General features: G+C 43.9%; 1 protein-coding gene across 2 annotated transcripts in view; it reads right to left on the reverse strand.

The window, feature by feature from the left end:
• NSD1 (nuclear receptor binding SET domain protein 1) overlaps nt 1–22,975 on the reverse strand; it is a 54,466-nt gene that overhangs the window by 16,581 nt on the left and 14,910 nt on the right. The window contains exons 3-13 of one of the 2 annotated variants that reach the window (XM_030459028.1): nt 22,124–22,259; nt 19,032–19,204; nt 14,468–17,042; nt 10,784–10,905; nt 10,353–10,644; nt 9,263–9,372; nt 8,120–8,189; nt 7,493–7,611; nt 2,282–2,425; nt 1,764–1,887; nt 1,034–1,234 (exon numbers count right to left, since the gene is read on the reverse strand). In XM_030459028.1, the coding sequence (XP_030314888.1) occupies nt 1,034–1,234; nt 1,764–1,887; nt 2,282–2,425; nt 7,493–7,611; nt 8,120–8,189; nt 9,263–9,372; nt 10,353–10,644; nt 10,784–10,905; nt 14,468–17,042; nt 19,032–19,204; nt 22,124–22,259 (4,066 nt within the window). Of the gene's footprint in view, nt 1–1,033; nt 1,235–1,763; nt 1,888–2,281; nt 2,426–7,492; nt 7,612–8,119; nt 8,190–9,262; nt 9,373–10,352; nt 10,645–10,783; nt 10,906–14,467; nt 17,043–19,031; nt 19,205–22,123; nt 22,260–22,975 lie in introns of those variants that run through there. The other variant, XM_030459030.1, reaches the window with a different exon arrangement.

The raw sequence follows: 22,975 nt of genomic DNA on the forward strand, positions 1-22,975 counted from the left end.
TCATTACAGAGGGGGCATTCCAAGTGCTTAGATAGACATAATGAAACGAATCCATGTAGCTTCTGAACACATTAGCACTTGCCTCTCTTCTTTACCAGATTTTATGCTGAAATTCCAGCATTTCCAGAGAATTTAGGTTTGCCTTCAGGCCTAATTCACCCATGGTTAATAAAAGCCTGTTCTCAGTTCCTCACAGGAGACTACACACAAGGAGAAGAGGTGGAAAGGAAGTGGTAAATCACCACTGAGAAGCAGCAGCTACAAGAACACAATACAAATGTTCAGTGAGTTAAGTGGTCAGCTGTGGTCTTTAGGCCTTAGTATTGTCTTCTACACCAAATACTGATATGTGGTAAAAAAAATACAACTTTAAGACAAGCTCTGTTTTCAGTTTCAGTGTCTGTGTTATTGTTACTTGTCTTAAGACACTAAGGATTTAAGGAAAGTCAGCTTTAAGAGCCAATGTTCAAGGCACATAAAAGCTTTAAGTTTAATCATGTGAGACACAGCTCAATGTATTGCTGCAAACAGCTCAAACAAATGTTCACCTGAGAAGTTTAGCCCAAGGGTGTCCCTAGTATAAGATGGGAGCCTGCATTATAAAAACAGGAGAATTAGAAAAGTATCAGTTTTTGCTATGCTGCTCTCTGTGCCATTGTCTTGCTATCCAGCAGTGCTAAGCAGGCACTGCCTGCAGCACTGGCACAGTGAAAAGTATGTAGGAAAAACATGAGAGTGTTTGTACAGCTCCAGGGACCTATTAAAACAGCTGGAGAGGCACGAGGCATCACTGGACATGAAGGCATTCAAGAGTCTGGACAGAGGGGAACACTTCAGTTGCTATGTCTGACTGGCAGGATTGCTGACCAGAAGCAACCTCACACACAGACACCACCTCTTCCAGTCCCTGGGGGAGGCTATTCCTCAGCAAACCCTACAGCAAGTGCTGTGGCCAGGACAAAAAAAAAAAAAAAAATCAATGGAAAGAGCTAGTGAACCACACAACTCTGCACCCCCTAGAATATTTCAATACCTTTAGATGCAGAGATGTTTGTTGGGTTAGCAGCATGACAAGTCATGCAGATGTGCAGGGAGCATCTGAAGCCCTTGTTCTGCATGACTGTGGGTGGATACTTCTGTATGCATGCTTCATGGTAGTACTTCCCACAGAGTGGCAACAAGCACCGTTTTACATCTTCCCCACAGCTCTTACACACAAAGCAGGTATGGACCCCTGGAGAAAAAACAAAAAACATAATAAGTCATACAAAAGGTCTAAATGAAGACGTGAGACTTCTACCACGCTGCATATTAGCACAACACAACTTTCCAACGTGCTGTACCTATCCCTAAGGCACAGGTCTCCATTTTTGCTTGTGGCTATAATATAACTCTGAATTTAAAACCAGACATTATTGTAGTTACAATTTCAGGCCAGAGAAAGGAAAACAAAAACTGACCATTATACATTTCACCCCTTTCAGCCTGCTCCAGATTCTTCCACCCCATCAGCCCTCTCTCCCTAACCCCACATAAGAGTTTCTCTTTTTCCCACCATATCCTGGGCATTCGCTTCTTCCAGTCCCACATGTCTGAATTAACAGTATGACCAGGTGATCAGAGATTCATTATCAAACATAAAATCAATTATCAGAGGAGTGAGCTAGTTAGCAGTGCTACTGCAGGCACACTACCCTAGCAAAGGAAGCATGAGGTAAGCATGCAGCAGCAGCCCTTCCTTGTGTTCATAAAAGTTGCTGTACCTGTGGAGCACTCATTGCAGATGAATTTGCCCTTTGGCATCTCGGAGAGCCCAAGGCACTGCAGGTGGAAAGCACCACAACACTGTGCCTCACAAAGCAACAATTCCCCTGGCTTCTCGCAGATCTGTGGGGAAGGAAGCACAATGTCAGCTCTGAGAAATCTCCTTCCCCAGTAATCCATGTGCTGGCCAGGACAGCCAGCAGAGACCACTAGAGAAAAACACTAAAGCTTCCTTGAGTCAGTAACTTCAGGTGGTCTGTGCATCTCTCCACTGTAATTTGCCATCCAGTCCCCACTACTATGCACAGCTAAAACAAATCCTGTGTTGGTCATGTCTCTAACACCTGTGGAATTCAACAGGAGAAGAAGCAACCACAAAGGAAAGGTTGAATTCAGAGCATAAAAAGATGGTTAATTCTACATGGACTTATCTGGCACACAAGTGTATGCAGTTACTTATATGAAAAAGTTCTTCAAAAGTACAAAAGTTTCAAAGATATCTCTTCAAGGATACTACCTGACACACGTTCTCCTTGAGAGCTGCTCCTCCTCCACGCTCCCCCTGAATTTTCTTGGACGAAGGCACTCCATGGTCATTCTCTGACCCCTCTTCATTACCCTCTTTGGGGCTTGCAGCAGTCCCATGACCCAGTGTCTCCCCCTTCAAAAAGAAATCCAGAATCAGGGCTGTGTAGTTCCTAGGTTGAATTAGAAACTACAAATTCAGCCACTGAACACAACCAGTTTGGCAATTGGTCTGTGGCTACCCACCCTGGGGAGAACACCACTCATACAGTTCCACCAAAAGACTTAAAAGAAATGAAAGAAAAGACCTCTTATTTTACTACACCATTAAAAATACATATTCAACACAATTACTTTTCTGTCCATAGCCCTTCCCTGAGGAAGGAAAGTCATGGCTGATGAAGAAAGTATTGCCTGCATAGAAAAAAAATAATGTAGGCTGGAATAGTCTGAAGCATACTACTATCTGCTTGCAATGGAAACAAAAAACTTTTTTGCAGATGTCAGCCAGCAAATGAGCCAGACTTTCCCCCACGTTTTCTCATCTTTTCCTAACCCATGTAAGATGCAGGCACACAGGTATTCAAAGCCTGCACTAGTAAGAAGTAGCTGGCCATGGCAAACAGTGGTAACTTACACCACAATCATGCCTGGGATGGAGTCTTTCAGAAGCACCTGTCCTGTGCACCACAACACATCATCTTATGGTGACTGTAATATCTGATGGTGAAAGAACATCCTACAGAGCAGACAGGTTTCAAATTATGAAGGCCCAATGGCACTCTCATGGGCTGAGTCAGGGATCCTACCAGCTTCCCAAGGTGGAAGGACCCTTTGGATGTGTCCATTGGACCTGCCCAGAGTGGCAACCATCCTAGAAATGCTTGTTTCTGCCACAAGACACTGCTGTCCTAGAGCCTTGTGTGGCAGCACTGCATTTGCTTTTGCCAGGAGCAGCAACTGAAACATCATCCTGCCCACTGCCAGGCCTCTCAGTGCTTTAGCAGCATCAACCCCAGCTGCCATTCCAGGGTAGGTACACCTTAAGGGCCATTAATGCTGCACCCAAGTGATGCCTTAAGGAACCAGCTAGGTGCTTTGAGCAAGAACATTTTAAGGACTCTTAAAACTGCAGTTAGCTGAATGATCTCGGTGTGCACCTGCCAATTTCTCCTTAGCTCACCAAGCCATATCCAGTGTATGCCCATCCAGTGTACCCCTTTAAAAATCTTGTGAGGAATCCAAACTGCTGTCAGGAGCAGCAGCCAACACTCTCATACCTTCAGGCCTGCTCAGTGCCAGGTGTCCAGCTATCGATCACAAGAAGGAGCTTTGCACCACTTTCTGTTTAGGAGAACATCAGTCTAAGCTGTGCTGATCCTAAAGCTTGTAATCTGTGTCCTAGGAACACATTATTAGTCAGGGTAAAACCAGAATATAAAGATCTTCCAAATTTTAAAGTTGGAAGAACCTGGAACTGGTATTCTGGTCAGATAAGTAAGGTTCCTTTGTCCCTTTTCTTTTTGTTTTTCATTCCCTGCATGTAGCAGCATGCTTTTATTTGGGGATGTTTCAAAGCCACATGATTTCCATGGAGCAATAATCCACAGGTAGACTAACACTATACTAAAGCACCCAAAGATGAATGGTATAGATTTCCTTTATTGTGCACAAAAAAAGCAAACTCCCAGCTACAAACTATGGCCAGTCCAACATATCATAGAGCCTTACAGGCTATCATCACAGTCTTGCTGGAAGGAATACTCCAGGAATACTGACACAGAGCATATAAGCTGCTGCCACACTAGCACACAGCCCTGGCAGAGGGAAGGAAAAGGTCTCAATGGCATTGCTAAAAAGACCATCTAAGAACAAAACAACCACCTAACCCTAACCCTAACCCAAGCTAAGTGCTATGGTACTACTGCAGCTGTATTACTAGGAATTATGTACTCTCTTGTAAGGCAGCTCTCCGGCCCAAACACTTTTTTTGGCTCCAGGAGCAGCACCAGCAGCCAGTGCTCCGAAAACTGGGTACAGCTCAGTCCTCCTATTCCTACGTAAGTGCTCTTCTGCTCAGCAGTGACCTCAGGGTTTCAGGGGGCATTATAATGAAGAATAAAAGCAGGGTTAATAAGCTACTGGTATGAGCAAACAACATGAGCTATAGCTTTTGCTTACACTGGGGCCCTAGTGTTAAGGTAAGCTCAAGGTAAACTCAGCCCCTCTCAGTCACTGAGGTTCTGCCAGGCGGGGCAGGGTGATGGTAAAGAAGCATCATCCATGCTGTGGCCAGGGGCACCAGCTTCCTGCCATAGCTATGGTCTCAAGATAGCATTTTGGCAGGTGGGGGACATGGTCAGATTTGCTAGAGAGAGGTATGAAGGATTTTCAAGATTTTTTACAATCATATTACAAGAAACACATGGAGGTGCTGGACCATGTCCAGAGGATGATCATGGGGCTGGAGCACCTCTCCTACAAATACAGTATGAGAAACTGGGGTTATTCAGTCTGGAGAGGAGAACCTTATTGTCTGAGGGGACAGACATATTCAGTCTGAGGAGACCTTATTGGAGCCTTCCAGTAGCTAAAGGGGGCCTAGAAGAAAGCTGGTGAGGGACTTCTTAGGATGTCAGGTAGTGACAGACTAGGGAGAATGGATTCCAACTAGAGGAGGGCAGATTTAGATTGGAAGTTAAGAAGTTCTTCACCACGAGAGTGGTGAGACACTGGAACAGGTTGCCCAGAGAGGTGGTAGAAGCCCCATCCCAGGAAGTTTTAAAGGCCAGGCTGTAGAGGGCTCTGAATAACATGATCTAGTGGGAGGTGTCACTGCCCATGGCAGGAGGGTTGGAACTGGATGATCCTAAAGGTCCCTTCCAACCCTGACTAGAACTGGTTTGCTTTTCCATCTGTCTGGCCACTTTCTACCATGGCTGATAGGACTCCATGTTTTGATGGCCACATTCATGTGTTAATCAAATGAGAGACTAAAATGTATTTACAGATTCACATAACATTAACGAGCAACTCCCTCTTTGGATCTGAAAGCATTTGCTAATAGCAATGCTACCTTAACAACAGCCCACAAAACAACAGCCCATGCAAACCATGCTCTAGTCCTGCTCTCTCAGCCTACACCCATCCCACAAACAGCTGGCTGATCTGCATGATTCACACACCAGGATCTTTGCCTTATAATTATCAATGCTCCCAGAACTGTACTGGGAAGTGCATGTCAGAGCTGGGCAGGATGGGCAAGGCCAGACACTTCTGCTTTGTGAAGAGGAAGGAGGGGATTGCCATTCAAGGCCACCTCTCCTAAGAGGCTGCCACTCTTTTCCCTCTCCTTTCCCTTCCCAGCATAAGCACTGCAGAACTACATACCTCCTACAGAGGGCAGGTCTCTCCTCTTGGGTCTTCCAGAGCTATTTCCACAGTTGTATCTGGCACATCATCAAAAACCTGGACTGTTCTTTGGCACAGTCTGACCCTGGCTTACCACCCTGACAACCATTTCAACATTTCAGAAGCATTTTCCATGCCCTTCTCACTGTTCCTTGCTGCTCTGATGTTGTGAACTTGTACTCCTTGCTCAACAAATAGGCAGGACAGAGAAAGATGGATATTGCAACCCAAGAAAACAAGCTTTCTTCTGCCTCCTTTTCCTCTTAAAGCAGCTGGAACCAAGGCCTCACTGTGCTGTAGCATCAGACCATCTATTTCTTCTAGCATAATTCCGAAAAAAATTGTGTTTCTTGCCAGGCATGGGGGAAGTTGCTTCAGGACCAGCCAAGTCCAAAATCCATGTGAAAACACAAACGCACCTCCAGACCTCCACAATACTCACCAGTACCCAAGCACTCACCTAAGCCAGGGGGTGAACACTCTCACTGCAGCAGCTCAAGACACACAATCACAGAAATGGATGCTGGCAAGAAGTGCCAAGCACCGTCATTTTTCTGGGGCACTGTTTACCATACCTAGCTTCAGGTACTCAACACAAATGTCTAAGGCTGGAGGGAGTTAAGACTCCATGGGCTTCCTCTGCAGCGAATGATGGGGTGCAGCACTCAAAGCCATGGCCTGGCTACCTGGCTGTCCTGAAGTGCCCCCCCTTTTCTTCCCTATGAAGGATTCACATAGAATTTTCTGGCTCACAGCTGAGCCAGTCTCAGTGGGTGCCTGACAGCAGACAGTAATACATACCCTCAGCATTGGCAAAGGCATTTGTACAGGCTTCTTTGAAACCCAATTCCAGATGAGCACACTTCAAAAGAGCACTAACACCAGCCCAAGGTTATTGCCCCACTTTACCACCCCCACCAGAAATGCCCTTTCCAAAAGGCAGTAGCAGCAGGGTGGCTGGCACTGCTCAGACAAGTGAAATGATGCTGGTGCTTGGTGGGAAGTATATATCAACAATAAATATAACAATGTATGTCTATAATTAGCTCCTGAAATACATACTGACTATCCTGACCGAACAGCCTGCTGCTGAACCTGGGCCACTGGAAGTGAGAGGTGATGGTGAGAGGCTCAGAGGTGTCCCGCCTCTCCCAGGAAAAGTCTTGCTTCCCCTACACTTGGGTCATACCTGGCTCATTCCTAAAAGGCAAAACGTGCTTGTCAGAGATATTGGTACAATAGCTCTGTTGGGATGCAGTAAAAGGGAGTTGTCCCCATTATTTCTGATGGATGGCAGAATGTAATCAGAGGCTCCTGTGAGCAGACAGTCCCCCAACCCCCTCCAATGTAGTTCTTAGCTCACCAGGACATGCAGGGGGCAAGTGGAAGAAAGGGCTGAAGTTCACAGTCTAGTGCTTGTGCTTCATACTGGTACATAAAAGGGCAAGATTCCCACCACCACCAGAGAAGACCTTTGTAGAAGTTGGCCCTTCTGAGGTGCAAAGCAAGATGCCAGAAAAACATTGGTTCCACCAGATCAGAACAGCCTCTCTTCTGGAGGATTAGCCAAGTAGCAGCTTAAAAACTGAGCCTGAGTTAAGCAGTCACCACAAAACGGCTACTAAATCAAGGTGGTATCTTCAGCTTCAACCCCAGCTCATGCAACTGTATCAGTGGGACCAACTGGCATACCAGCCAGCCAAACATGACCTGGCCTACGCTCTGCACAGTGCCCTGGGAAGTAGCAGACAGGTTATAGGGGGTGACAGCATGTAGGAAGACCCAACAATACCTCAGAGTGTGGGGCTTCCCCCAGCCCCTCCTCATTTTTCTCCTTCTTGGAATGGACTGCAGCAGAGGTATGACGCTGTCTCTTCCTCTTTCGCTGCTTCTCCAAGAGCTTTTCAGAAGCTGGAAAGCAACAGAAAGACCACTCAAGGAAAATGCAGAAATATTTCCCTTGCTACAGGTACCACCAGCAAGTTCCACACTCTGAGAGCTTCAGGCTGGGGTACTACTGCCTTTGAGAGCATAAGGGCTGGAGCAATACCAGTCTCCAGGTAGTCTGCTCTCTGTACTGCAGCCATCAGAAGACCACTGCTCCATACTGGTTTACACTTCTTTACTGGGTTGCTGAACCACATCACTGCCCTGGGACAGCCCCCCAGCAGAAACTAAAAGCTACCAGCACAAAACTCATATAATACAAACCCAGCACCTCCACTTTCCACAGAGAAATCCAAGAACATAATGGCACCTTTTATAAATAAACTCAATAATAATATCAATAATAATCTTCTGCCACTGCCTCAGCTGAGGCAAGCACCCTTTGAGAGCTCAGGACACGCAAGCCCTTAAACACACACAAAGCCACAAGCACTGATCCAAGTGTCACTCCCACAGCCCTGCCTCCACCTACCTTCTCCCATGTCCGGGAAGTGGGCTGGTGAGTAGAGCTCAGAGCTGTCACTCTCCGAAGGGACAGTGCCCTACAAACACACGAAGTCAAGTCACCAGATGCAAATCAGATGTACATTCCTCTGCCACTTCTGAATGACTACAATATGGAACTTGTAGTTCAGGTCATTAATTCATCAGTGATTAAGAAAAACAAGAAAACATTTATTTTGTGTGTGATAGATGCCAGATGGAAAACTCTGTCTCTGGGCAGGGTAGAATGCTGAGTCTCCTGTACCCTGTGCTACCAGCATCACGTGTGGTTTCCTGAGCTCTCCCAAAAAGGCTGCTAGCATCCTGTTATCTGCTGGTAATAAAAACCTCTCTCCTGGCTTTATGCTTTTATGAAGTTCAAGACTGAAATACACTTGTTTCTGCATTATTGCAGCCATGATAACTGCATTAAGACTGTAATACAGTGAGAGAAAAAGGGGAGTAGAAAAACTGTTGTTAACTAACCTTAGAAACAGTGACAACAAGTCTTCTGCAGGAACACTACCTGAAATAATTCCTTACAAGTTGCTTTCTTCCAAACCATGTCACTAAATATTTAGAGAAGAGCAGCATTTTCTAAAAGAAGGTGCAATGTGTGGTGCTCAGTACATGTGATACAAATCATGCCTTCATCTGGCTACAAGCTCTACACTTATGTACCAGTCACCAGGCCACTTGGGAAGGCAACAAAGGAAAACACTGCTCAGAGGAAATCTGACAGAAAACTACAAAGCCTTAGGTTCAAGCTGCACTGCAACACAGCAGTGACAGAAAGCCTCTGAACACAAAATTTCTGCTCACACCTTCACAGCCAGCATCCAGATGACTCATTTCCCATATAGATCAATAAAGAGAGGAGATTTTACAGCTAAAACTTTCCAATTCCCATTATGAGTGGGGAGGGGTGGGAAGCTCCCCCCACCAGATGGGGGTCTGTATTCAGCTTATTTCACCATCATAACACAGCAACCAGGACCTTTGGGAAGGGTGGACCTTTGCTTCTCATCTCAGCCAAGGAAAAAACAGCTCATTGCACTGTGTCTTTTTCAGCAGAGTCTGCAGTCTGGGCTCACTTTATGTCTGGCTATCAAAAGAGCTAGAAGTTGAGTACCTTCTTTGGGGGAGTCCACTCATCCTTCTTTGGTATAAAGGCAGTGTCCAAATCATTGGATTCCAAGAGCTTTTGAGTGGGCTTCCTTTGACGCTTCCTCTCAAAGTTTCCTGCAATTAAACTCTACATCAGATAAATGGGGTAACCAGTGAGTTTCCTCAGGAGGCAGCAGAGCTATGCAACCTCTGCATACTGGATTCTTCTTCCCACTGCTACACCCTGTACTCTTCTCCTTCATCTCCAACCCCAGGCTCACATCACCAGTTCTTTCTCCTTTAGTCCTCTCCAATTTCTTATTTTAATTTGTCATCCACAAGCTCCTAAAGGCAATCCCCCTGCCCCTTAACATAACAGGCTAACTGACCTCCCAGTGACTGTACCTCTCTTGTGCTAACAGTGTTAGCACAAGCAGAACACCACAGCTTTAACCCTGGACATGTCTTTAGATGCTACCAGAGAATGAATGTACTGCAAAACAAACCTTGGTCCTGACTGATGGAAAGGGTAGAAGTTCATCAGATCACACTCAACTTGTCATATATGGTGTCTAACTGAAAGCTGAGTCATTGCTTGTTGCTATTACAGTCTGACAATTTATAAAGATGTGTAGAAACTCTAAGAAGAATTATTTCAGTAGTATTTTTGTCCTACAATTCCCCGAGCTGACCAGGAGAGCGAATGGTCAGCCCATTGGCTATGCATATTAGACATTGCTTATCAACCTCAGCACAGCAGTGCTCATCCAAAGAGTTTTACCAGCAGCAAGTGAATCAAGCTACATGAATGGCACTGTTGCAAGCACAGATAGCAAGGACTCAGAGAAGTTGTGGCTGTCTTCATTGAATAAGAAGGACGATTACACGCTACAGAAAGCTAGAAGCACACATGAAACCATCCAGCTCACTGCGTCACCCACTGCACCTGCCTTCTTTCCCTTCACAGCACCAGTAAAGGTCACTGAATGAAGCAAAGCAAAAACAACTAAACAGATAACAGCTACTAACCTTTTCACTCTGACTAAAGCAACAATTTTCACTGAACCTGTGACACATTCATTTACCTGAGCAGAATCACACAAACTCTCTCTCACCTGATTTCAGGAATCTCTCTTCTGCATCTGGTGAAGCAGAAACTTCAGAAACATCTGAAGAAGACAGCAACAGCTCTGGAAAATCTGAAGGTCCTTCTGTAAGTCGATCATTTGGATCAGCAGAATGAGATCCTAGTTCTGACAAGGAACACTCTGCTTCAAGGATGGGAGGGGACTCTTTGGTTGAAGATGGAGTTGAAACCAAAGGACTCTGCCCCTGCTTGGTCTCTCTGTCAGGACTGCATTGTGCAGGAGGATCTCCTTCGAGTTCAGACCTCACCACAGAATTCACCTGGCATAGTGAAACATGTCGGTGAATGCATTCATCCTGCACAGCACTGCACGTGAGAACACTCAGCCAGCAAGAACACACCAGAGGCACACAGAGTCCCAGAGTAATAACCATGAAATGGACATCAGCTTCCACCCACCTTTTGTAATTGCTCCTGGCTCTTCTTTGATTTTTTCTTGGGTGCAAATAAGTGATCATATTCTTCTGCATATTCCAGAAGCCGCTTACTTGGCTTTCTAAGGCGCTTCCTTTCTGAATGTACTAAGAAAAAGAAAAGCAGCTTCAAGACTGTGTCTGAGATGATCACAAGACAAAATTCTCCTCATCATCTCTAGGTAACAGTTATTCCTGCCTTCTCTTCTAGAGACATTCCATCTGGTAAGAGCCCCAGTATTTCTTCCTCTTTGATACAACCTTGTAATTTGCTGAACTTCCTATTTTCCACAACCTTGTCATTTGGGTGGGATTTTTAAAGACCTAAAGGACTTCAAGCAGCTCAGGTAAGAAATCAAAAACCATTCGGTATCTGACTGAGAAGCTCCTGGAATTTCACCCAAAATCTCCCCAGACAAACCTACATCTAACCTTCTTGCAGTAATTTTATCAAAACTCTAAGAACATTAGCAGCTCAGACTAATCACACTGCTTTTGCTATTAACACAAACTCCTTCCGTTTTAGTGCAGGGGCATAAGAAAAAGTCTTCCTGTAACACATTTCAGTCACTAGTTTCAACATGTAAGCCTAACTCCCTTTCCCCTCCTCCCTGGAATATTTCTGTGTATACTACAAGAGGCTTGTATTTCCCATCTGCTACTGCAAACCCATTTATTGCCTTTGCTTCCCGACAAGAGATTCCACAATGAGATAAGGGACTGAACAGTCCTCCCCACTGCAAGCCCTTCAGGGCTCATGCCTTGTCTCTGCATATTGCTCCACCACCACAAGGGAAACCTGGCAACAGCTATTTTCTTGATACAAACCTAACTGCCCAAGCTATCCCACCTCAACACCCCAAGGCATGACAAATCCCTAAGAAAGAGTCTTGACACTCCACATCACCACTTGCAAAACCAAGATAATGCAGGATTATGTATTTTTTCTTATTTCCTGCAATGCCTCCAATTTTTCCCTTTTTGTTTTTAACTTTCAAAAATATTAAATAATATTGTCAGAGGATTTATCCTAGTCACAAAAAGATCTGTGGTCTCCTAGAAGTTTAGAAACAACCAGTAAATATTTTCTTTGCTTCTTTTCATGTGTAAGAGGTGTCTTTTTCTTCTTTAAAACAGAAACATTTTATAACAAAGCATTCCAGTGTAACATTTCAGAACAGGGATGCTGGACGAGATTGCTACACTTTATTGTGGCTTTGTGGTTAAAAGAGAATGAAAACTCACACCTGGCCAAAAGAGAAGGAATATCTTTCTCAAACTCAGCTATTTTCAGCCTCTATTAATGCTCTGCACTGGTGTCTAGTGAAATGCACATTTCAACACGTAGCCAGGTATGAGATGAATACCCTGACTATTTAGAGCCACAAAGTGGTGCAGCAGAGCATACAGCACTGTGCCAGAAGGGCTGGCTTAACTGCATTTTTTTTACCCAAAGCAATTCCCATGCATGAATCCTCAATGCAATCTGATTGGCACTGGACTGAACTGTTTTTTAAATGAAAATGTTTTACATCAGCAAATTCCACCCATCTTTACTTCTGTCTTATCTCCCCATATCTCACCACAAAGTTTATAGCAAAAATATGCCAAATGTTGCCATTCAACTATGATGAAGTCTTCATATAATTTGAGCTTAATGGAAACTACTCATTTGTGACTGCAACCTGCTGTGATCTCTTACACTGATACATACTCTGCCTGCTGCAGACAAGGATTAGCCAAGTCTTCTAAAAGCACTGGCAAACAGGAAACTCCTCATCTGTAAGCTCAGTTAGCCTAACTTCCAGCATCACTGTACTGTCTATGTAATTGTCCTTGCCTGAGCCAAAAGGAAGACTGGATTCCATGAACAGATTTTCCACAGCATTAGGGGTCCACTCACTACCACCAGTATGTGGGGATGTTAGAGCCCAGACAGCTCCTCACACAGGGAGGCTGCTGTATGGGTAAGCTTCAGCTGCCCTACAAGGTTCCCATGCTACTTCAGGCAAGGGAATTAGATTACACTGCACTTGCTGATCTGTCACTTTCTCAAGCAAACCCAGGCCCTCCCTGTTGCTGCATCTTTATGTGCATCAGGATGACCCTAGCTCCAATTCCACAAACACTACTTCACCCAAGAGCTTGCTGCCTTCCTCTGCTGCTTCTCTCCTAACGCTGCTATCTTAGCAGCTCTTCTCTAGCTCTCTGTGGACTTGCAACTTCATTTCACACAGCAGCAATACAGAGATGCTTAACTTGCAAGATCATTATGAACCCAGGAGAAACCAGCTGCATCTTAATGCAAACAAGGAACTCACTCCCTCCTGCAGGCTGTGGCACTCCCACAGCAGCCTTGCCAGCCCCAGGATGCCTGATTTGTGTAGACTTAGGTCCTCAGAAACTCACAGCCAGAGGAGTCAGTGAATGATTAAACTTTTCCTGATCTCAAAACAGAACTTTTACCCCGTGTGTTACACACAATGGGTTGTTTTCTGTGCCTGCTGTGACTTGTCTTGGGCAGGTTCTATGACCACTAAGCCAGGAATTGCCTTTTCAACACTGAAACAGAGGTGCAGGTAACCTCCAGCAACCACTAATAGCAAAACAAACACAACTAGAACATGCACTGAGGGAACAAAATACAGGTTCAAAATTCTGTGAAGTTATATTAGTATATGATACTGCAAATAGATAAGAGTAATTTAGTTTTATGAAATCTATGTAAAAACTTTATTTTGTTGTTTTCATTAAGGTTTGCTTCCTCAGATTCTTTGAAGAAGCCTCGGGATGGTATGTGTTGAATGTGGTTCTGCTGGACCTACTCCCTCCACACACCTTCTTTCTTTTTTGGCTTTAACCAAATGTCCCTGTCTCCATGAGAGAGATAGGACTGCCTGACTTTGTGGGCCTCCTTCCTGAGTCATCTTCCTTCCAATGATGCAGCATCAATGCCTGCCATTTTCCAAGACCCATCTCCAGCCCACCCTCGCAGGCAGCTTTCCCCTCTTCTGTTCTACCCTTCACCCCTCAGTCAGCCAAACCACAGCTGCAAATCAGGAAATCTGTGGGGCTGCCCAATTTATTAGCAGCTAAAAAAATTCCACACTAAAATGAAAAAAAAACCCAAACCAAAGAACAACAAACAAAGAAACCAGAATCCCAAAAATAAAGAAGCCTGAAGCAACACCAAACCAAAAACCAACATACTGTCTCAATGAAATCCTACAGAAACAAAGGCAGATTTTAGGTCAAACAGCTCTAGAAAAGAAAAAAATTACGAGCAGAAAAAATTGAGGCTGTTTCCCAAAACTGATCTAACTAACATGAAGCATGTGACTCCAAGGAACATAGTATGAAGGTTTAAGCTTGAAAGACAATTCCCTAATGTGGAAGGATGCTTAATTTAGCTTTCACTGGGGAGGAACTATTGGTTTTTAACTTATTTAAACTTTCTGACCAAAAAGCTAAGTAAATTACTGTAACTGTTCCATCTTAGTTGTTCTCAATGTTTACAAAAACCTCAAACTCAATGTTATCACACTTTCTTCAGCTCAGATGTGTACATCTTCATGTTGTCAAACAGTCCCAAGTTCTGTAACTTATGCTTTAAATGAAAAGTATAAAATGTATACAAATACACACTCTGGTGCAAGTCCAGCTCCCTTACCTTGTGCAGAGAATTCAGACTGGGGAGCAAAGTTGCCAAGCTCTGTTTCTGAGTCCATCACACTGTTGTTTGGCTTACCACATACATTCAAACGTTTCTCAACTAAATCTAAATGATTCTCAAAGTTCTTATCTGTCACATCTCCCTCACGCACCTTTGAATGAAGGGAATGCCTACGTCCCAAGCACTCATTTCCCTTCAGTGAAAAGCCACGAGAATTCAGGCCAAAGGCACTCTCCAAGTTTCCTTGTTCCCTAGATCTACTGATGTGCTTATTAGATCTAGCACTGCTTTGGTTAAAACGCTGCCATCGCTTTTTGGGTGCTACATGATTTATATCATTAGACTCATCACCAAGAGAACTCTCACTATTTGCCTCTGAATCCAAGTCTGGACTCTCCCCATTTTCAGCAGAAGTGCAGCTCTCAATATCTCTACGAGCTTCAGGTCTCCTTCCAATTTGATCTAAATTGTCATCAGATAAACAAGCAGAGTCTTCATCAGTTGAATGTTCTGTTAAATCAATAGACTCTTTCCTCTTAGTATCTTCTGCTTCATTACCTAGAGGACTGGTAACCGAACCACGAACACGGAATGCACGTTCTCCTGAATCTCTGGATAACCGACTTAGCAACTTACTTGGCCCTCCTGGTTTTAAGTCCTTTCTGTTTGAAACTGTTTTATCTCCAAGCTTTGATGACTGCTTAGATTTTGAACAGTTGCGTTTGGACATGCAATTTGTGCCATTTGTCCCAGAAACAGCAGTACTCGCAGGCTCCCTCTTACTAGTACCAATCCCCGTCAACTTGTTTGGAGGATTTCGTGAAAATGAGGAGTTGCTTATAGCGGAGTTTGGATTTACTGTTTCCTGGACACAATCTCCATTTTTTTCTATTTTATATGGGGGACCTACAATAGATAAGGATTTCAGACCACTTCCAGAATTGCTTCCAGAACCATCAGTTGTGCTGGTATTTCGAAACGGGACTATATTTTGACCAGTCATCAGCTGCTGCTCTTTTGTCTTACTGTCATGCATATCCTTCAACATCATTAACAAGGTGCTGAATTTGTAATCTGGCTCAATAGGCAAACGACCATGACCAGAGGCAGAAGAGAAAAGTAAGGGCACTGTGGCCTTCGGAGTGCCAGAGTCACCAGCATCATCATTCATGGAGCGGTAAGACTTCAGCTCTGACAAGACAGGATTCACCACAGCTGTTTCTATTTCAGCAGAATCCCTGGTTTTCTCATGCATGTTGTTTAACAGCTTCTGACCATCAACTTTCCCACTTCTCTGAAAAGAATCTCTCTGGAGGCCAGAGAAACCTTTGGTATCAGAAGGGCAGCGATTCACACCACCTTCCTCTTCTGTAAGAGAAGGATCCAACCCAGCAACTTTTTCTTTATGTTTGCATTTTATACTCCTGATTCGGGGCAATTTCATACTTTTCAGTTTTAAGATTGCTTGATTTGCAACAGCAGGCCAAGAGCTGTCCTTGGAAACACTTTGGGAAGTAGTGTGCTTGTTTGCTATAGAAAGATTGCCATTTCTCACACCTGAAGAACACTCAAGTGCTGTCAATGACATCTCAGCATCAGAGAAGCCTATTTCAAGCTCCCCATCTGCAAATTCAGCATCAAGTCTGCTGGTTACTGAGCCTCCCAGGGATTTGCGATCTCTGTATGACTTCTTCCTGGTCCTTCTGCTGCTCTTCTGAGAAAGACACATGGAGAGCTTAATGTTTCCACTTGATGTCATAGGAAATTCCTTCTCCGCTTTATCTGAAGAATCACTAACTTCAAGAGTGCTAGAGGCTCTCTCAGAACTTTGGTCCATGGTATCTACATCACTGTTCCCACCATCTGAGAAGGAAGAGGACGAATCTGATTCAGTTTGCTTTTTCTCAATACTAGCATCAGATGCAGAATAGTGTATTTGTAATTTAGAACTGCACACAATGCCCAGGGAGCTCTTCTCTCTCTCTAAAGATGCACTGGAAAACAAATCCCTTTGGAGTGTGTTCTTCAGAGCATCACTTTTATGATTCTCATAGGCTGGTTTCAAAGTTGTCTTTTCAAAACGTCTTTCTCCAAAGGAGGAAAGCAAATGGTTTTCCCTGGTGCTATTGGATGCTGTCAGGCTGTTGGCAATCCTGCGAAGCTCATGCGATGCATGTTTGTCTGGTAGGTCCCCAACAATCATGTTTCTAACTATGCTCTCTGGTGTTTTTTCTTTGATTTCTCCCCTAGATGCTTCCCCTCTGGTGCCACTCCTTTTTACTCTAGTCCTTTTTCTGCTGTCAGAGCTCTTTTTCACACGTGGCTTAATGTGCAATTTTCCTTTTTCACTGGCCAGGTGTCTGGAGTCAAATGCCAAGGATTTAAAACAGCCGTTCAGCTGCCTGTCCCTTTCTGCTCCAGTGCCATTGGCATAGTATTCCGACTGCACTTCCTTCTCGCTGTCAAGTTCACTGGAGTTCTGGCTGCACTTCTGATCCTCTGGCCCACTAAGAAGAATGTCTTCTGCCTGTCCAACACTGACTTCCCACTTAGCCATAAATCTTTGAGGAACCTTAAAGTTGGAGGAGAAAAAAAAAAAAAAAGAAAAAATTTCACACTGTAAGCAACAAGATAAAAGTGAGATAGAGGTGCAGAAGGCATGACACAGTGACAGTCCTGCATTTTGTATCTTTAAGACAATCAAGTGGATTCCCAGAGACTACCTAGTGGACACAGAAAATATGCCTTCTGGGTAAGTACTTTGACATCCTGTCTAATAAAAATGCCTATCCATTCCCAAAAGACCAAAAGGTCCCTGGCATGAAGGTCTCCCAGGAACCAGAAGTCCCAACATCTCGACACACCCTGAACAAAACAGACAGTAAAGAGGAATGCATATGGGATAGATCCATGACACAAAAATACACAACTGCCAACAAGCATCTAAAGGCAAATGCAGCATCATTTTCCTCAAAATATTTATGTGGACATGTTTGCTTTCCTCATTCTTGATTCTTTTTGCATCCATTACACTCAGAGCGTGATTCAAGCTTCCCCCTCCATCAGCCCACCTTGGTACAAAAACAAGATCCATACACAAACCTAAAATGGACTCTGTCAAATTCAAGACATTATCCATTACCTGTAAGTTTCTCAGCTTTAACTCTGCACCTTTAATATAAAACTAAAAGCACCCTCTGTACTGGGCAGGAACCTAGCAGGAACCTCTGCTAATATCTAAAACCAGCAAGGAACTTGTTTCTTATCCACATTTATAGTTCTGGGCTGCACAACAGCAAGTCAAAGACTTCTTAACTGCTCCTAAAATCAAAAACATCTCCAAGGCAGGAATAATAACTCATATTTCTGACACTCTTCCTTTAAAAATCAAAAACAACCCACACATCTCAGCAGATTAAAAAAGTTTTGAGACTGGTGGCAACACAGCACTGAACTCCAGCTTTGCATCAGTCCATGGCTTCCAAGGATGTAAATCTGGACATCTATGCAAGCAACAGACATTTGATTCCCTCTACTGTAGCTACACTGGCATTTCCATTTACACATAGGATGAGATTCTAGCCATGAAGCACTTCTGGAACCAGTAAAGTTTTTTGGGAGCATGTAACTAGTTGCTGGAGGGGACGCTGGAAACACAAGGAGAGAAGTCTCTAGAGAAGATATTGAACGTGCCCTTGGAAAAGGAAAATCAAATATAAGCATTACACCCAGGGACTTGCCTCTGCAAGAGCACATTAAATCTGATGGTTTTGCATTAGCCGGGGTTAAGTACTTAACTGTCAATAAACCTCTTGGAAAAAGAGAAAAAGAAAAAACAAACACCATTGCCTAATATGACTATTTGCTCTCTTACAGTAATGTAGTAGCCTCTGTACTTCTTCACTTCAGCAATTCTAAAAAGTTAATTTCTCCAGTCACTTTCCTAAAGATGTAGGCCAGACCCCTGTGTCACATTACATTACACTGGCTACAACTGTTCAGAGTTGTTATGATTGGAAAAGGAGATGATGCAATGAACCACAAAACTCATTTCCACAGGCTCACTGACAAAAGCATTTTCCAAGTCAAATTATAAGTCCAAACAGGTTTCTATACAGAGAATTACTGAAGCAGGGCTAAAAACCCCACTGCTTTATCTGAGTTAGTGATTTAGTGAAGCGTGCAACTCCACCTCTGCTTCAGAACAGCCAAAAGAGGCTGCCAGAGAGCACAGGAAGTTTTTCAGAAGCACGCTGTAATAGACATCAGGAGTGGGCTGCACTGCTGAGCAGATCTCACACTGACTCCTATGTCCCTCCAAGATGTCCAGGGCAATAAAAAAGCAGGCCACACCCCAACATAAAAGCAAGCCCAGAAACTCCTGGCAGCTTTTAAACTATGCTTGTAAGGATTCAGAGATTCACTCCCCTGGCAGCGTTGCTACAGCCACTGCCACAGAAGAAAGGAAAGCTGTCGTAGTGCTATTCCAGGCATAACATAATATTTAATACTGTGCAGATTCAAAGAATCAGGAACGTATTAGAAAAAACAGGTATTTCACCTTGTGTTTGTAGCCTTTTTCCTTTTGCTTTCCTCTTCTCCGAAGAACAGGCAGCTCTTCAAACTGATGTCTTCCTTCAAAGAGGACAATGGCTTTCCCAGCAACCCAGGTTTTCTCTGAAGGTTCTCCTAAGGCATCCACGTAGTACTCTCGGTATGGTCTCCGATTGGAAACTATTTTAGAAAACGTAATAAATTAACCTCTTGTATATATAATGAAATAATAAAGATAATCTCAGAAAGTGGTAGCTATTTGCCAGTTAGTTTTCAACTGATTTCTGCTTAATAATCTCCATGTGAATGCCAGTTCTGGGGACTTCTCATCAAAAGTCAGGGAAACCCCTGCTTTCTTCTGTGTTGCTACACTCTATTTCTGAATATAATGTTTTTTCTTACAAACAGTTGTCTAACAGGTCTAAGATGGGTCATCCCCCTAAAGCAAGGGCTACAGTTTGGCTGCAAAAAATCTGCAACAATATCCAAATATTTTTTTCTTTCCTTGAGAGACACAACATATCTGGCAGGACATTTCCTTTTTGCTACTCCCTGATACATGATTAAACAGCCCAGTCCACTTGACTACTGAGAAAAGGCAACAGTGTGAGGGCAACACCCAGAAATTAAATCCTTCTGGACAGAACTTACTCATACTGGTTGAACCTCGCTCACCACAATCTAGATCATCTTGTTCAATGCTTTGTTACCAAACAAACACTTTTTTAGAACAAAGAACATTAACAGCAGCACTGAGGTAAGTACGTGCATGCACTCACTCTACAAGGTCTGGTGCAAAACAAGAAAACATTGGTTGTAATGAGTATCTCCACACTTGGGGCACAAATGTTCATAGCAAAGGAAACTCAGTCATAGGGATATTAACCAAAGATTTACAAAGTTGCTTTCCGTGTAGGAATGCTTAACAGACATGGTACAATTAAGAACTGAACCAGTACTGTGCTGGTGAAAAAGGACAGGTCACAGGCATTACAACAGAGCAAACAAGGCTCAAACAAGGGATAAAAAACTTCTCCCTGCATTTTGTTGTAATGTGTGCTTCAAGCTCTCCTAGGAGCACCCTCACCCATTGAACATGTAGCCCAGGCTTTGTAGCCCATTTGGTTTCTGCTCCCTCTCCCAAAAGTGCCAGCGTAGTGGGGCAGCCTGGACCTTAGAACTTAGATTCTGCACAAGACCACTGAGAAGATGACAATTAACAACCAGGGCAACCTCAAACCTTGGGCAAAGACAACTGACTTCATCTGTCCCGTTCACAGTACCAGGACTCAAGTCACTGAGCCTCAATCTTGCAGCTCCAAGAATCTTCTTCCAAGTCAAGAGCTTGCTGAGCAGAGGCAAACTGCTTTAAACAAAACACCACTCCTCAAATCTAAGAGGAGAAATGGGTTTTGCACAAGTGATGAGTTTGAAATGACCTGCCTTGTTTTTAAGGGCTCGTTCCCTTGGCAACCGGAGAGCCAAGGCAGGAGAATTCTGCTTCCTACTGTGTTCACAGAGCCCTGGCAGCTTCCCCTGACCAGAAGTGTTGGAGTCCAGATCCACCCTCTCTGCCACTCTGGCATTGGGGATGGGAGATGAGCAGATCCACAGCCACACCTGGAAAACACCATTTTCCCCAGAACTGTGTCGGTTCAAGCACAGATGAAACATGATGAGAGAGTCTCTCATGTAGCTGGAGACCAGACCTTGCTGGAATTTGCTAATAGCATGTTTCCTCCCTGCAAAATTATTTCATTATAAATCCTCATACGTTAAGTTGAGAGGGGATAACTGGACAGCTATATGCATTAAATCCTGTCCAAAATTTCATGAGGGGGATGCAGAGGGAGAATATATGTCTGCCATATCTTCCAGCAACATTTTTAAAACGAATTTGAGAGCTTAAAAGGGACTATTTAAAACAGCACACTCAGTATTGCCCCAAATCAGGATATATGCCTCCCAAAGGATGAAGTGGAAGATGGAGAAATAGATGTAAGAAGACTACAGCAACCAGACTGGAGGATGAGGGGAGCAAAATGTAGGAAAAGTTACTTCATGCCTCTAGAGAAACAGCAGAGCGCTCTGAGCTGACGGCCACTAGGAAAATCAGCCTACTCACTATTAGCACTCAGTTCTTAGGCTGGAGAGGGCCACAAAAACTGGAGAGCAATACATCAGTGAGTGGCAACCTCACCAGCCAACTGGGCTGTCAGTGACAGAATCACTTCAAGGGGCTGCCAGTTGCCCACAGAAAAAAATAGAATCAGAAAGGGACAGAAGGACTAATAAATAAGCCTTCTGTTTGTTGCAGTCTGCCCATGGCAGCTCGAATGATCCTGAAAGCACTGTGAAGGCCTTTAAATAAGCTGTGATTTCCAAACAATCACTTCCCCTCTGTTCTTTCCATCACTCATCTACACTTCTCTGCCATGAGATTATCACATTCTCTTCCTTTCTGCTGTGTTCAAGCACGCACAGCTCTGCCTTATTTCCTTCACCTCTTCCCATCACACTCTGCTGGCTCTTAAATCTCTCTGATACACTACACCCTAAACTTTCACATATGTGGCTCCATCTCCAGGTTTTTCCAAGATTTCCCTATTGTTTTCTTGTGCTAAACAAGACCCAACAAATTTCACTTCCTCCCACAGGTTCCCACCACACCTTCGAGCATTCAGCAGCTACACTGTGCTGCCCCACACCCTGCTTCTCAGCCTCTCCAGCCTTCCACTCTCCAAGGATGGCTTGGAATGTCCTCACACACTCTAGGCCTCCCAGCTCTGTCTGCCCACCCACTTCTCTGCTATTTCTTCTGCACTGCCCTATGCTCAGTCCACCAACTCATCCTGCTTATTCTCTGGGAAGTAAAACCTATGCACCTAACAGCTATCAGTGCCACCTCCAGCAGCCTCCACCCACTGTCTTCTCCTCCTGCCACCTCCCTGATTTAAGTCTACTTTATCACTCCAGGTCTTCCACAGTAGTCTATTTCTTGATACCTTCAAAGACCAGAAATGTTTATTAATTAACAAAAAACTGCAGCACCCTGGCATACACAACTCCTCTGCTTTGTGGTCTGAGTAGATACAGTACCTTTCATTTTTGAGTGACAGTCCAGCACTGGGTCATGACAAATTGTGCATGGCCACCATGGGCGTCTGTTGAACTTGGCCCAAACAAGATCCCCAACTTCATACTTCACTGGAGTAGGTTTCTTCTTGGCTCGGATCTTTGGGGGAAAAACCAGAACAGGAGAAATCACTAAAACTCCAGATGCTTTCAAAGAGATTTGCCTCCCCCCTGTGTGCAGATTACATCTGGCCACCAGAGACATTTACATTAAAAAGCAAGTCCTGATTTTACTTAATGACTCCCCTACACCTTCAAAGAACAAAGTTCTCTCTACCCTTCTGAAAGAACAAAACAATAAACCATGGTTTGAGAAGGACTTTTTTGATATATTTTTTAATAAAGAACATGATCTCCAGTAAATGACTGCACTCAAATGTGACATATTTGAGCAGGTAAACATTTGCAGTCAATACTTGCTCCCATTACCTCATTAACACCAACTTGCCCATTTCAAAGGCTGCCGTGTACAGAAAAAAGTAGTAGTAAGAGACACTGAAATATTCCTGACTGGAAGAAGGTGATGAGAACAGTTAATTAAGCATTTACCAATAGCAAAAAAAAAAAAAAAAAAAAAAAATTTGGCATGTATAAACTAGTAACTTCCCTGCTTCTAAGCTGTGCTCAGGAAAAAGCTCCACCATAAAGCATTTGAAACCAAGAGTTGGTACAATCAGAAAAAAGCATATGCTCTACGTTTTAGCTTATATAAGCATTACTGCCATTGCTCTTTCCCAAAACTCCAGAGCAGGAAAAAGGCAGTACAGCAGTAGTCATTCCCTCTCTATGAGACAGATGGACACACAGACAGCCCAT

Source organism: Calypte anna, chromosome 13, assembly GCF_003957555.1.
Source record: "Calypte anna isolate BGI_N300 chromosome 13, bCalAnn1_v1.p, whole genome shotgun sequence".
Lineage (NCBI taxonomy): Eukaryota > Metazoa > Chordata > Aves > Apodiformes > Trochilidae > Calypte > Calypte anna.